At 39.4% G+C, this 17,072-nt stretch overlaps 1 protein-coding gene across 3 annotated transcripts in view; it reads left to right on the forward strand.

The window, feature by feature from the left end:
* Positions 1-17,072, forward strand: part of hdac7a (histone deacetylase 7a) — a 79,542-nt gene that overhangs the window by 39,541 nt on the left and 22,929 nt on the right. For all 3 annotated transcript variants that reach the window (XM_057363360.1, XM_057363361.1, XM_057363359.1), the window contains exons 3-8: positions 8,335-8,513; positions 9,286-9,370; positions 13,429-13,549; positions 13,631-13,731; positions 15,026-15,148; positions 15,301-15,410. In XM_057363360.1, coding sequence (XP_057219343.1) covers positions 8,335-8,513; positions 9,286-9,370; positions 13,429-13,549; positions 13,631-13,731; positions 15,026-15,148; positions 15,301-15,410 — 719 coding nt within the window. The remainder of the gene's footprint in view (positions 1-8,334; positions 8,514-9,285; positions 9,371-13,428; positions 13,550-13,630; positions 13,732-15,025; positions 15,149-15,300; positions 15,411-17,072) is intronic.

Genomic DNA, 17,072 nt, shown 5'->3' on the forward strand with positions numbered 1-17,072 from the left:
TTAAAAACTAATACAATAAACGTGACAAATAAGGTGAAAATGAACTTTACCATTTTACAAAACACTCCATAAGGCCACACAGGTGTAATGTAAGCGTTATGACGAATGTTCGTGAACGTACTATAAGAGGCAAGATATATTACGTCGGTGTCCAAAATCGTTCACTCATTATTATTCACTTCTTCCCCATGTAGTAGGGAACGTTTAAACGTCTAAATCAAAGAGGATTTTATCAGGTAAATATATGTAGATAAATGCATGAAATGTAATGTTATTTTGGCCGTGGGTCATCAAAAGGGTATGTGGTCAAGAGGGAACACTCCGAGTTTAATCTCACATTGATAGTGTGAACACGCATCCCAAAAGCTTTGTAGATATCTGTAGAAGTCCTCTCATGTAGTTGTGTGTGTGTGTACCCAAAAAAACTCCACAGTCACTCAACACACTCCTAGAAACTGATGACAGACCACACAGCGGTCAGGACTTGTTTTCAATCACTTTGGAGTGCACAGAGACTCAAGTTGCACACAACATGCTAGCCTCTTCACATACACCACCAGTGTTGGGTGTAACTAGTTACTAAGTAATTAGTTACTGTAATTTAATTACTTTTCCTTTTAAAAAGTAAAGTAAGGGATTACTTTAATTTTTTCTGTAATTTAATTACAGTTACTTCTGATGTAATTAAACTAAATACTTTGTGTAATATGTGTGTGTGCAGAAGAGGAATTGACATCAAAATTCAAAGTCTAACTTTAAAATCCGTGCTTTAATGTATAATTCTCACATTTGTAATTAATAATAATACTTTATGTAGTTTTATATGATTTATTTGAATGTTTTATATGATTTATTTGAATGAATTAAAAGAGCCGTTTCATGTCTATCCTTGAATCACTTAACTAATCAAGGTTGATATTGTCACGATTCTCGTGGCTGAAGAACCCAAGCGCAGGCAGGCAGTGACGGGGTTAACAAAACAAGACTTTAATAATAAATGCAAAAGACAAAACAAAAACCCACGATGGGGTGCAAAAACAGAACAATAACTAGGACACGGAAACAGAACAAGAAATCAAAACAAAACACTTCCAATGAGAGGGCAAAAACTGAACTAAATCAAAAACGAGATAAACATATAAACACTTACAAGGGACACAGGCAACATAGCAAACTTGGTCAAAGGCACACGACAGGGAAGGCAAACAAAACACCAGCATACACACGTAATCCACGAACACAAGACAAAGAAACAAGAGGGTATTTAAAGGGAAGACAAATGAGGGATAACGAGCGAGGGCAGGTGTGGAACATAAGACACGAGAGGAAAACAGTACAAGAAACGAGGGGCGGGGCCAATGACGAGACACTGGAGAGAACGCACATTATTTTCAAAAGGACAATAATATGTTTCCCTCCACACATAACCAACGGCTTTGCCATGGCTCTGCTACAGGACCAAGAAAAACATGACTAAATGGAGGCAGAGCCATGACAGAAGCCCCCCCTTTAATGAGCACCTCCAGGTGCTCCAGGCTGGGACGCCGGCCGGATCTCCGGTTGCACCGGAGTGGTAGCCGGCTGCATTGGACGGCACGTTCCCCCATGACGCTCCTTCCTCCTTTTCCGCACCGCCGGGTCTGCAGCCATCTTTGGCGGACCCGTGGGGACTGGAGGTAGTTCAGCGTTGGGGGAACCCCCAGACGTCGTCCCCGAGTCCTTCCCTCCCCACTCGCCACGGTCTCCGCCAGGGGAACCGAGAACCGTGGAGCTCCAGCCAGAGGGTACTGAGTCCCCCCGGGCAGCGGCAGCTAGGACGAGACCCCCCGGGATGCTCGACCATGGAGCGGAAGTTCCAAATAGAACCCCACTCCCGGGATCATCCCGGTTGGCCATGTACCTGACCATATCCGCGAACCCGAGAGGAGCCAGCAGCCTCTTCTCCGTCGGTGTGAGGCGCCGGGTGAGGCAGCAGTTGAAGATCGTCTTCAACTCTTCGTCATTGAACCCGGTCGCCTCAGCCACCGCCGAGAATGCTCTGGCGAACTCCTGGTCCCCAAAACTCCCCTGACGGAACCCCAGTAGCAAGTGGGCTAGGCCGGATCAGGGAGACGACGCCTTGCCGTCCTTGGGAGCCGCCAGCTGGGTTCGTTCAGTTTCGGTCATTCTGTCATGAAAACACTAGGGAAGAACCCAGATGCAGGCAGGCAAGGGAGACGAGGGCTTAACCGACAAGACTTTAATTACACAAAACAGGGCAAAAGAAAAGACCCGCGATGGGGTACAAAACTGGGACGAGAAATTAATAAAGATAAATCACCACACGAAGACTCACTGAACACTAGACTAATAAACACTAGACGGAGACTAAACTAACACTTACTATAAAAGATGAATGGCAACAGGAACAGTCAAAAACAGAAACCATCAGAACACAGAAGCACAGGTACAAGGCCCGTAATCCACATCGAACGTAGAACGCACACCATACACAATGACCGAACACAGGACAATGAAACACGAGGGTATTTAAAGGGAAGACAAACGAGGGATAACGAGCGAGGTCAGGTGTGGAACATAAGACACGAGAGGAAAACAATACAAGAAACGAGGGGCGGGGCCAATGACGAGACACTGGAGAGAACGCACATTATTGTCAAAAGGACAATAATATGTTTCCCTCCACACATAACCAAAGGCTTTGCCATGGCTCTGCTACAGGACCAAGAAAAACATGACTAAAGGAGGCAGAGCCATGACAGATATCGGATATAGAAAGTAATTAGTAATTAAATACTTTTTGAAGAGAGTAACTTGTACAGTAATCTAATTACAGTATCGAATATGTAATTAGTAACTAGTAATTCATTACTTTTTCAGAGTAACTTACCCAACACTGTACACCACCCATCACCCAACCCGTGTACACACACACACACACACACACATACACAATCACCACTTTCACTTTTACAAACCAGGTCAATTACGGTATCAGGGTTTTTTTATTCCCTAATCAGAGGCAACACCGTCCGGCGAACATAACTAACAGAAGTAGCCATTCATGTGAACTAAAAAGGACTATCGTCACTCCCTCTCGCTACAGATTAGCTGTGGAGCCACATGCCAATTTTGCAGTTTAACATCAACATCTCACAGCAGGGGAGTCGCGGAGGAGGAGGGGTCTGACCCCGTACAAGCAGATGTCATTCGTTCCACACTTCCTGTTTTGCTGGCTGGTGTTATTTTGAGCTCGGCACACACTCACAAACATATACACAAACCAGGTCTTTTTCTGGTCTCCTGATTTACATTGACAGCTTGCCTTCTATTGTTCTTGAGTTCCCATTTTCCTGTGACTGGGGAGACATCGCTGGCCAGCAGAAGTGTTTGTGTGTTGTTGTGTCGCTTAACACAGCCTGAACCGTGCAGCTCGTGTTCTTGTACCGGACTTGTATATGAAGGTTGAGTGCTATAGGCCAGACATCAGTTACCAACAACCTAAAACAACCCAACCAGAACTGGACCAATACTGAGGTTCACCTTTAATACCCGTGGTCTTTTTATCTCAGACCCTTCATTTCCCACCATATACAACCTTTTAAATTTATATATAATTTAAATAATACTTTAGTTGATAAGTTATTGATATTAATTGATATTAAACCAACATTTATGTAGGTTTTTTGATAAGTTGCAGTAACTTATAAAAATTACGCTTATAGACCACATCGGAAAATGTAAAAACTTTGATCCAATGCTGGTCCAGAAATACCTATTGCTTCAGTTTTTTACTATTACACAAATGTTTGAACAAAATACAACCAACAGATCATAACCAATGATACAAAGTGTTAAATAAATATTGAAATACTTGTGTATATGTAAGATTTAATAATAAAATGAATAAAAATGAAACTGGAGGTGCTTCTTGTGAAGTGGTCTATAAAATATACATTTAAGCTTGATCACATCATTTTTACAGTACAATATATTTATGTAAAATTATTAGTGGAATGCATTTTTTGCATTGATATTTGACCACAAAATGTGATTTTGCGCCCGTCTGTGAATTCTGGGGATCCCAGGTTGGGCACCACTGTATTAAACGGCTGTTTGGAATACTTGATTCTGATTGGTCAGTTATGGCATTTAATTTTTTGTATAATGTTGTAAAACTACTGACCAATTGTCTTCATAGATATGCTGATATAGATATGAGACTCAGCAGTAACGTATTATAACATGTCATGTCTATTTATTTTCTTGGTAAGGCGAAGCTGTGCAATAAGTGAGATCATGTCAGCAGGTCATTATCACAACATTAACCCCTTCAGGGTGAAACAAGACCCCATAAGTCCAGATCACCCTGTAAGGGGTTGTCACATCCAATGAGATTTTAGAATTAGATCTATTTGTTGTATTTAAGGCAAAGTAGCACATGTAACGTTTTCATGATTCATTCACTCTTTTTAAGATTAAAAATGGACGGTAGTCAGACAAACAGGAGCCTTTAATTGTGTGATTCATGCCCGGTTGTGAAAATTCCTCCATTGAGCAAGTTACAGATAATAGCACCTGTGAACGTTATTTTTGATCCATGCGAGTTCTGAAGTTAGTCAGCATCTAACTATAACAATACACACCCACTCATTCTCTCTTACACATGCTCTGTTTGACTTCCAGCCAGAATGTGTTGAGGAAGGTTTTTTTAAACTGGTTATGCTGGTTAGACAGGTCGGGGTGTGAAATGGCTGGAAGTAGGTGTGTGTTATACAAATTAACTTTACTTTTTTCTGATGCTGATGCTGATGATAAGGAAAAACGGAAGGATCTTATAATCCTGTTTAGCACAGGATTATTATTACATCATTTACTTGTTTTTGGAGAAACAAATGTCTCTTCGGATTGAACAGTATAGGCGATGCCTGTCAATGACTCACAAAGCATCAGGAGACCATTCATTTAGAGTAAGGGCATGATGATGTCATGTGGGCGTGTCAAAGTTCAACTTTATGCCCATTAGGAGCGACTAACAATGGGAGTGAAGACAGTGATGCTCATGTGTTTCATCTATTGTCCGCGCAGTGTCAGCAAAATGCAGTATTTACAGTAATATACTAGCTCAAGTGTAATCGTGACCTATCACACGATGGCATGGTAAAGCTCACGCGAGCTTCAAAAATTGAGGAGCATTCAATAGCATTACAAAGACAAGAAGAGCGGCATAACTGTTTGTGATGCACACAATAACAGGTCATTATATTGGCTGTGCATAAAGGCACAATATGTAAGATTTTGCTTTAAAATATCCACAGTGTCACTTGTTAGTTCTGGGTACCGCCGTTGTTCGGTCAACAACATTCTTCAAAATATCTGAAGAAAGAAAGTCAAACAGGTTTGCAATGAGGGTGAGGGTGAATAAGAGATGAAAGAATTTCTATTTTGGGTCGAGCTGTCCATTTGACAACCAGTTTTGTTTTGCAAGGTCTCACACACCAACATTTCCTTAGAATCAGATGCGCACACACATATTCATACACACGCATACATTCCTGTGTGCGTTCCAGCGCACATCTGCTTGTCTGTCACATTTATTAGTGTATTTGTTGGCGCTCTGTTGGGCTGGCTTAGAAACACAGTATTGTTTTGCTGTCTGGGTAGGAGTACAAAAATGCATGCACAAACTGTACAAACATATTGAAAACACACACGCATTTACGGTATTTCACACAGTATTTCAGTTTTGCAGTATTGCAAAAGTCTTATTTAGTCAAGCTGTATTCACAACAGCTCAACATGTAGTTTAACAAGTCACTGTCATTCTTTTCATAGCAAACGTTCCACTTTTCTGTGCTAATTATGCAACATTGTATCATTTTTAATAACTTCGTAATATTCGTAAACTACTGTTTCTGTGCACTTTCTAGTGATCACGGCAGTGTGAACTTTCTTATCAAATGAAAAAATAGTATTATATTATATGCGGGCATTTATGTGTATATGACAGGTGGTGTGCACTGTAAAAAAAATCTGGTTAAAAATGGAAATTTTCCGGCAGCTGGGCCTCCAGAAATATTCTGTAAAAATTAAACATTTTCCCATAAAATTACATGTTTGTCCTGGTTTTCTTGTAAATTTGCAGTATTTTTCTGTAATTTGATGGCTTTAACCGTATTTCAAAAATACTTAAAATATCTGTAAAAAAAACAGGAAAATTTTGTAAAAGTACAGTTTTATAGACATTTTACATGCAAAATCGGAAAAAAAAAATTCTGTCAAATTACGTTGTTTTTTTCCAGTGTGGAGCGGAATAAGGATTATAGTGTAGTAAAATCCTAGTAAAGTATGCCAGTTGTCTGCTGCATACCCTGGACCTAGTGCTCAGAAGTGCTGAGGCAGTACAGTCATGGTAGCAGATAGTAATACCACGATGCCATCCATAATACCATCCATATGACATTCACATGTTTCCTTAAGCTTATACAAAGACTTTCAAAATAGACCTTTAAACAGTACCTTCATCACAGTGTCCAAAAACATGTTATTACCATTGTACTACTTTTTGTAAAGGTATTCTCTAGCACTCAGAGGTAAGAAAAAAACACATTGCACAATTCTGTCTCATGTTCTTCTGGGAGTTTAGTTACTTTCTTGGAGCCGTCAAACCTGGGTCGCCGTAGAGGTCGATTTTCAGAACACAGCGTAATGCTGGAAGCTGCGACAATCCAGGCCGGAATATAGTGAATGTTCTGTTATCAGGAAGGGAATGCTGAGGAAAAAATGTGGGAGTTATGTTATTTCCGTTGCGATACAGTAGACCGCTGCAGATCTCAGTAGGTGTCTGGGTGGGAATATGGTAGATGTCGAGTGCTCGGGGATGTAATAACCCAAAACACGTCTGGCATCCAGAGCTGCGGTGCCAATATGTTCCTCCTCTTCATAACTGGATCCTAAAATGGGGCTGAGGAGATCCTGGACTGTGTCAGAACATGTCAGGACATGGCTACATATGTAAACAACACTGACAGGCGTGCTGGACACACACAGGGTCACTTTTGGGCGTAGAATCCTTTCATCATCTACCACCTCATGTCTTCTCTACTGACCACATTTTCAAGTTTTGTTCCTCTTGCATAACACGGCAGCTCGGAGGTACACATTGTTCTTCGGTTGCGCTTATGAGTCATTTTCCAGGCTGATGATTGGTGTGCTGTAGAAAGCTCTTTTGTTCTGCGACTTTGTGTCAGAATAAAAGTGACAAAGCAGTCACAATGCACATGAGGAACACACTAGTAAGTGTGCATTGGGGTGTCGAAAGGGCATTAGTCACAAATTCTAAGTCAGGCATTCTGCTGAGTGGCTGAGAAACAGACGTTTTTAGAGACATTGTGAGAAACGAGCGAAATCGAGTTGAAGGAAATCAAAGATGTTAGCAGAAGTTAATCTGACATTGATAAACACATTGAGGCTTCTCTTGGGCAATGTGCCAGCTCTATGCGACTGATATCATTGCTATTCTAGATACATCCCAACATGAACAGGGCTGTTTTTAGTGTGTGTGTTTGATTTTCCTCATTCTGATCTGTATGAAAGGCTTGTTGTAAGGGTGAGGCAGTCCTTCCCATTGAGTCACTGGTACTATGCAAATATTCTTAAAGCAGCTTGCAAAAGTTATGGAAATGATCCCATCTTTATATCACCGTGGAATGTGCCGTAAGGGGAAAACTGGAACATGCGCTTTCTTCCACCCAACAACACACACTCTTGTTTCATTTTTTCTTTTCCACATGTTCACCTGCTTTCCTCTGGAAATGTGTAGTCATTCGTTTAAATAGCAAATAAGGTGCTAAAGAACATTACTTTTTTATTTGTGTTTTGTATTTTACCCCAGTATTAACAGGAGTCTGTAACATTTATTGGTTTAAAATGAACAAAAACAAGTTATGGACACATACATAAAAACTATGTTCAACACTGCCTTCTTACCATATCTTGATTCACTGCAGTAAGTGTATAATAATGATTTATAATTTGAACTGCAATGTTATGTTTCAACAGAGATGGCGATATAGAGGCAAAAGTTACAGATTGGAGCTTTAAACGATCAAAGCTTATTTCAAGACATAGAGACAGAGCGCAACGCGTCATAATCTGAAAACCACGGAAACAATCCAACCCCTTTTGTTATAAGTCAGAAATGACAAGGAGGCAGCTTCCCGCAATAGAAAGTCAATGGAGAGGGTTGGATTGTTTTCCCCTCCGGGGAAACTAATGGTAGTGAAAATAATCTTAAATTTACATTGACTGACTTTCCTGTTCTTCTCCACACAGAAACCTCACTGTCGTCGCCCACAGGCTCCGCCCCCATGGACCTGCGTATAGGCGACCGTATGGTGCGTCCGGTTTCGGACACAGCTATCCTGTCCCCTCTGCACCCCCCTCTGCTGCTCAGTCCCTTCAATACGCAGCACTGTTCCCAGTACAGCCAGTCACAGATGCAGCATATACAGGTACTGAACATGAGCCACACTGTGACATCACTCTGATCCCAGTGCAGCCAGAACGTTCTGGAACTGCAGCTAATATAAGTGACATTAGTGTGACATTATTCAACATTCAAATAATAATCACACCCAGTCTATGTGAAAACAAATACTAGCGAGGCTACTACAGTAAATGATGTCATTACTACATTGTTTGCCTTTATTTTTTTTATTTTGCGCTGAATGAGGTATCACCTCATTTCTATAAATTGGTAAAACGACACGTCTTAACACTCCTTAATCCAATCAGCCAATCTGATTTTAGGGTTACCATTAGCGGCGTAAACAACATTCTAATGAACCTATTGTTTCTTTATGGTACTTCGGAGAAAATGAATGAAATTATATTTTGCATTTATTCATCATTTTACATCTTTGATGAGTTTTAGTAATATGGTTTATATAATCAAATGCGCTACAACATGATTGGCTGATTACATGTTTGTTTAATGAATAGTTGAACAGGTATTTGCAAACTTTTTTTTCACACCTGTACACATTCCGACAGCTAATAAACAGATTGCACATTTATATCTGATATGTTTGTATTAATATGAACGATATCAGTTTTCTATCCACACTCGTTTTTTACACATGCAAATCCTCCTGTGTCAGGTGTTTATACACAAATATGACACTTAAAGTAGGTACTTTTCTATGTTATGCACACAGCTGTCTTGATGTTGTATGTGGCTTGCCACTTATCAAACCTGTTGCATTCGGTCTTTTTATGTTGCAGTTTAACATGGAGCAGCGTCTACGAGACCAGGAGCAAGCGAAACAACAGTTACAACAACTCAAACACAAGGACAAAAGCCAACAGAGTAAGTTTCAAACCATTGTTTAAAATCAGCACGAGACATAGACTAATAGAGTGCTACAGGGATGACGTATTTTGTCGTCACATTGGTTTCCTGAACCGAAAACCTATGCATTTTTCCATAGACTTTTGGAAAAATACAAAAATTAAGCTCTGTGATTAACAAAGGTTTATGATACTTGCATGTTTGTATATCAAGATAATCTTTACAAATGAACACAACATTATGAATCTTGAAGTCTAAAAAAGCTAACATGAGGCCATAAACAGACACCACAGTCGCTTAAAGTCCCTGTGCACCGGAAGTTGCGATCGTTTTTACTTCCGTATTCTGACACATTTCCGAGTGAAAAGGAATTTCAAAGGAGAAAATTAGAGGGCGCGGCTTGTGTTTTTCACTGCGAATTGATTGGATGTGTAAAAACATCTGTTGCATTGATTTTGAAATGAAACTGGCAGCAGTCTGACAGTTGAAGGGGAGGAGTTAACGGATGCTCCGGCCAAGCCGTCTAATTTACGTCATTTGAGATGGATAGTCATTTCAGGGCGGAAGTGCATTTTCAGATTTTTACATGCATTTTAAAAAGAAAACGACCCACATTGATAAGCTATTTACTATAAACGCTGCAATATTTAATGAAAAAATAAAAACAGTCATTTTTAATTTCACTGGGACTTTAACATCAATGTCACCACCACCACATCTGTGTATGAATCCCCATCTACGTTTTTAGAGATCTGCGCCATGTTGCATTATTTGTGAGATGGTTATGCCGCATGATGATGTTTACCGTCCCCGACAATGTCTGTAGTTGCATTTAGCAACTTGTTAGCAACCGCAGTTTTGAAGACAAGGTAAAGCTTTAAAAAATCACGAGCGGGTTATGTGTGATTTATGTCATGGAATAAAAGATTATTAATATCTTTCCTAAGAATAAAAGAAAACACTTTGGTGCGATGGAACTAGAAGTACTAAAATGCTAACTTGTTTCCGGGTTTTGTCTACAAAAATGAATCACCCATGCAGCAATCTGTGGAGCGATCCCATAGTTATGTGTCTGTCTTGTGAAAATCGTTCACGTTTTTACCGAATTCGTAAAAACAATAGAACTGCATATAAGTATTGCAACAGAAACAGTGTTGTATTTATTATTTATTTGTTTTTCATGTTTAATGTTTTAAGCTAATTTTATTTCATGAATGAGATGCCTCATTCAGCAAAGCGCTTGCATAATAAGCCGCTCAAATGCGACTTATTTCCAGCTCCAGGAATAACAGCTGTTTCTCATGTTAGTTCTTCACTGATAAATGTGAGTAGATTGTGCTTTCTGACCCACGGAGCTTAACAATGCCAATCATAGCAGGCACTTAAAGTGGGTGCCAAACAGTAAAGCAAATAACTGCACCCTTAAAAAAAATATTGACAAGATTAAGGTACATTGTGCTACCGATTGTATTTAATAGAACACCTCTCAGAAACAGCCACGGTCGCCTCAGGAAATAACTCGCAGAGTAAAAACAAAACCTTGCGGTTGAAAACATATGGGCGGAGTTTCTATCAAAGTACATGGGAACCCTGCTGTTCTATAAAAGGATGTGTTGTCATACTACCGCTTAATGGTCTGTCGCTTACAGCAGTTACACACTCTAGCATGTTCTTGAGTCTGTATCTGTTGTAATGTAATACTCCTCTTTTTTTAGGCACATATTACCATTTGCATATCCATGTATTCCTTAAAGTGATAGTTCACCCAAAAATAAAAATGATTTCATCATTATCCACCCTCATGTCATTCAAAACTTGTATATGAAACTTTCTTCAGTGGAATACAAAAGAAGATATTTTTAGAAATGTCTTTGGTTTTGAATGAAAGTCAATGGGAGCAGACGTTGTTCGGTTACCAACATTCTTCCAAATATCTTCTTTTGTGTTCTGCAGAAAAAAGAAAGTCATACAGGTTTAAGATGACATGAGGATAAATAAATGATGGCAGAATTTCTATTTTTGGCTATACTATACTCTTAAAAATAAAGGTGCTTAAAAGGTTCTTCACAGCGATGTCATAGAAGAACCATTCAGTCAAAGGTTCTTTAAAGAACCATCTCTTCCTTACTTTTTTATAATCTTTATATAACCTTTTTTCACCACAAAGAATCTTTTGTGAAACAGAAAGGTTCTTCAGATGTTAAAGGTTCTTTATGGAACCAAATGGTTCTTATACGGCATCGAAGAACCTTTTGAAGCACCTTTTTTTTAAGAGTGTACCTCTTTAAAAGAATAAACGAAAGAATACCATGGTATTATTGTAGTGTATTTAGATTAAATTAATATTGCGTGTTTGCAAGAAAGGTTGTGCACTATTGCCCTCTGCGTGACTTTAATGGCACCACGTGTAAGCAGCAGATCGTGTTAGTCTCCTGCCACACCGGAGCTGTGTCACGCTGCAACACTCAGTCACGCCGGAGCAGAACATTAATACCACTGTTGTTGTTTTCCTTTCATTTAGCGAGGGTTGTAATTATGCTCTTGAATCACATTACACTGTGAGAATCAAAGCCTGTTAAACAACACATTACCAGCTTATGTACAAGTGGACTGTGATCTTTAAGCCGATAATGTTTTGTATTTTTCCATGTCTTCATGTGAAACCTATATCTGGTTTGCTATTATCAACTTACTCTAAGCATTAAGCAAACAATACACGTTGTACTGCTGCAGGCTGTTCTCATAAAACAAAAATAATAACACACTATTATGATTGATTATTAACTGCGGCTAGCGCGGTTGGAAGTGTGCAGGTGTCATGCATGAAGATAAAGTCACCCTTGCTGCTAAATTTGTGGCGGGAGAAAGTACCATGCGTGAGTTAAAATTAGTTGCATTGTGCAAACAGCAACCATGTCAATATTGAGCATGTTGGTCCGAGTCACTATGACGTCCTGGAAGGTGAGGGAGTAACTGAGTCAACATACAGTTTCCTTCCCCTGACCTCACAGCAACCTCACGACAAACTCACGATAAAAATAATAAATCCCTGAAAAAAATGGATGCAATGGCAATTATATAGAAATCAAACAGAATTAAATGGACCGCGGTTAGTTGGTTCTTTTAGTACTTTTAATTCATTTTGTATGTTAGCGTTAATAATGTTTTATATTAGGGCTGTCAAAAGATGAATCGCATCCAGAATAAAAGTTTGTGTTTACATAATATATGTCTGTGTACTGTGCATATTAATATTGTATTTATAAACACTTACACATACATGCATATATTTAAGAAAAATTTGAAATGTAAAAATGTATAAATGTTTACATGTCATTTCAATTATTGGTCAATTTAAATAAATTAATCTAAATTAATTTGTCTAAAGGTATGTGTATGTGTTTATAAATACAACATAAATATGCACCGTACAGAAACACAAATTTGTATTCTGGATGCGATTAATTGTTTGACAGCCCTATTTTATATAATATAGTCTTAGTTTTAAATATAGTTTTCCTTAAAAGTATTGTTTGCGCAGTCTTAAGAGTTTACTAGATTAACATTTCACTACAGGTTGTATATGTGTTTGTGACGTGAAATCTTAATATTATTATTAAAAATGATATTAAAACATAGGCTTATATATTATGATATGCCAACTTAAAAACTTATTAATGCAGTTTCTTGTGATTTCATTGAACAAAGGGCTCACCCTGTTGGTGTGTAATGAAAAAATCAAATAAAATGAGCTATTTAATGTTTAAAGGGATAGTTCACCCAAAAATGAAAATCCTGTAATAAATGACTCACCCTCAAGTTGTTTCAAATCTGTATACATTTCTTGTTGTTTTTCGATCCACAAAGACTTAAAGTAACCTGCGATTTTATTTTTCTAACAAAGATGGCGATGCTAAGGCAAAAGTTACAAATTGCAGCTTTAAAATAAATAAAATGTGTCCAAAACACCTAACACATCTTGTTTAAAAAATGTTTTAGATTTAAACATTTCTGTTTGCGTTTCATCAATCAAATGTTTTCCTGTGAGTTCATTGGCTGGTTATGTTGATTGACAGGTGCGGTGGCCAGTGCGGTGGTGAAGCAGAAGCTGGCAGAGGTGATTCTGAAGAAACAGAAGCAGGCGGTGCTGGATAGAACCAACTCCAATCCTCTCAGCACCCCATCAGTCCCTTACCGGTGAGAACCGGCTCTCGCCACCACACACAGCTCGCACACATTAACCTGCTCATTTTAAACATCCCTATCATCTTCTCACAGGGAGTTGGTTCCAGATCCCAGCACCACCCTACAACCGCTTCTGTCCTCTCCGAAATCGTCTCTCAGTGAAGCAGCCGACGAGCCGCCGCTGAGACGAGCAAGTATGTCACTGTCCAACGCACGTGTAAAGTTCAAACGTCATGGGTTTGTAAACCAACACACAAGATTTTCATTAAATCTCTGTCTATAAAAAAACACACACTGCCTCAACTGAGAAGGGGTGTGTCAGGTAATAGACAGGACCTCGATGTTTAGCAGGTGTGCTGCATGGACTCGTTCCAGCTGTGTTTAGACACACTCCCTATTTGTCGCTCTGCCTCGAGGCAGCACAGCTCTAACAAAGCCTTTACCTCTGACTTCAGAGGACACACCCCTTTCACCCCAGCCAGACTACAGTTTATTATGTCGTGATAACTCAAACTGGACGTCAGATGACTCATGAAAAGTATTCAAGTTTACATTACATTTCAAATAAATATTAAGCTTTACATGTTACTGATGAACATGAAATTGGGCCTCAAAGTGGCCTTTTGTTGGACGGTCGACAACTGGACGATTCTGTCCTCATCGTAACTGTTGTTCAAGACGTGTTCTGTAATGCACAACGTTATATAAAACACTTAAATTCAGTGTTTTGACATGAATGACTGAAGCCACTGGATTTTCGGCGGTAAGAAATGTTTGGTTTGGACAGCCGAACACTTTTTGCAGAAGAAAACAATCATTTTCAAGTAGTCCTTGACAGAGTTTCCATACACTTGACCTGTCCACTTCCTATCAGTTCAGTCTGTCCAAATCACTTTGTACTTTTATTTAACAATGTAACCTCAAGATTTAACCCAACCCAAGACTCAGCACAGAGCGATGGTATTTATGGATGGGTAAAGATGAGTAAATACAGCTGCGGTAAAATGCTGCTTTCTCAATGACAAAAACATTCATCAGGAAGTAGAGAAGAGATTTGACTCCTTTTTCTGAACCACCAACAACCGCTCCAACACAGAGGAACTACATGCTACATTTACATTATAAATTCACACAACACAAACTAATTTCACGTGGTGTCTAATTCAGTGGTTCTCAAACTGGGAGGCCCCAAGATGGATCCAGGGTGGCCACAGATTTTGACATTTATAATACATTTTATGCAATCAAGCATAAGAAAAATGAGACATGAGACCACCAATAAAAAGAATTGATGTTACAGCTGAATATGTTTTTGGTGTAATTAAAATTCTAAGTTCAAGATTTTAAGTCTTTATTTAGGGGGACCACACAAAGGGGGCCTTATAACGAAAAAGTTTGAGAACCACTGGTCTAATTCATGTTTTATACACTACTGTCCACAACAGTATTTTTGTCTTTTTTTGTTAATAGTATTGTTTCTTCTTCCAGCTTCAGAGCCCAACCTGAAGGTAAAGCATAAATTAAAAAAGCACCTGAACACCCGTAAGAGCCCGCTGACCCGCAAAGAGAGCGCCCCGCCCACCGTTAAACACCGGGTGCCTGACACGCTGGGTAACTTAACCATCATCATCTCACAGAGACAAACATTTATATTCCTTTTGCGTGACAGTGGAATGAATGACTACATGAGTTAAATACATACATTGATGTGCTGGCCAGGTTTTGAATGGTGTTATCTGATCAAGTCTCTGTCCTGCTCTCAGATTCGTCCCCCAGCAGCAGTAGTACACCAGTATCCGGCTGCAGCTCTCCAAACGACAGTCTACCCAATGAGAATGGTGTGCTGCCCCCTAGTGCCAGCCTATCACACGAGGTAACACGAAATGCACTGCACAATCATGTTTAGAATAAAGCAATAAGCCCCAAGAAGCATTTTATTACAGCTAAGGGCGTTGTGGCACGACGCGAAGTGGAAATTCACATGTAACCCACAGCTTCGCGGGGACTATTGTTTTATAAAACGGTTATTCCATATGCATAGCAAGGTTTCATAAAATAAAGTAAATGAAGTGATATTTAGGCTATGTAATGCGGTCAGCAGTTATAAATCGGGGTATTTTATAACGGCTTAGAACTCGGCTCAACCAATCAGAATCAAGGACCACAACCGACTGTTTTTATAAATTTAGTTTTGTAGACAAAAAGATAGTATGCGATTACAATAACATAACAGTGTTTTTGACTAAATAATGAAGAAAAAGCAGCCAATAAGAGCCCAGAATAGATGCAAACTTCTTCAATACTGTTGACGAAAAAGCATCACATGGTGAGACCACAAGAAGCTTCTGGACAAAATGCCAGAATCAAATTTTTGTAAATTGTTTAACAAGGATACTGAAGATGAAACAATATAACAGGTTACAATTTATTTAGTTATTATGTAAACATAATTCCCATAGTTAAATTTGTGTTGACCCATAACAAGTTGACTATTTTTAAAAAATGTGGAAAAATATTAGTAATTAGGTCACCTTGAATGTTCAAATACTTGCTTGATACATTCAATATCATTTTAAAAAGGGGGAAATCTTTATTATTAGGTTAGTATGTGACTAACTTGAGACGGTAGTATACAACTGTGTGAACAGCATGGGTTATTTCTGTTCTCAGGAACTTTTCTAAAAATACTACTATAGATGTTTCTTTCAATAGTTGTTATAGATCAATGCTATTCACACCAAACGCGAACAATCACGTTCAACGCTCTTTATTACTTGCGGGAAAAGTTTGTTATTTTCACGTGAGTGACGCGAAAAAACATCACGTGACGGGGAGTGTCTGCACGCGTCCGGACCCGTCAAACAGTAGGTGTCAATGAGCTCTATCTCAAATCGAAATTTTTCAACTTGCGCGGAAGACACGTTTCAGCGACAGATTCCCGCCATTCGCGTCGCCTGCCGCGAGTTCGCGTCTATTCGCGTCTTTGCATTGACTTTGTATGTACTTTACTCGCGCAAATCGCTTAATTGGCATTTGGTGTGAACCCAGCATTAGTCATGATTCATGACAACGTAAAATTGAATTATATAAGTGAATGACTAAGGAAAATTGAGGTGATTATGTAATGATAGTCAAGGCAGTGCAGCGGTTAGAGAAAGTTTCTCACATTATTTATCTGACGTCAGTTGCTCGCTTTTTGAAAAAAAGACAAATATATTTTTGTTGAAGACGACAAACACACGTGCGCACAGAGGCATGACAGGATTTAATATTCCTCCGGTAGGGGTTGTTTGGTGAGAAACCGGAGCTCGACAGGGCTTGTTTCAGGAGGTTCCTGACACATAATGACATGTTTTAAACAAAGACACTGGAGAAGAACAGCTGCAGGCAGCTGCCCGGACACCCAATCTCTCCTTTCCATCAGAAGCCTCCTCATCGCTTCATTACTGTGCGCTCCTCCATTTTTGGTCTTGCATTAATGCAAGACACTTTGATGGGTTGCACGCAGGAACCTCGTCCGTTCTCACGCAAGACC

This window comes from Triplophysa rosa, linkage group LG21 (assembly GCF_024868665.1).
Source record: "Triplophysa rosa linkage group LG21, Trosa_1v2, whole genome shotgun sequence".
NCBI classification, from domain to species: Eukaryota; Metazoa; Chordata; class Actinopteri; order Cypriniformes; family Nemacheilidae; genus Triplophysa; species Triplophysa rosa.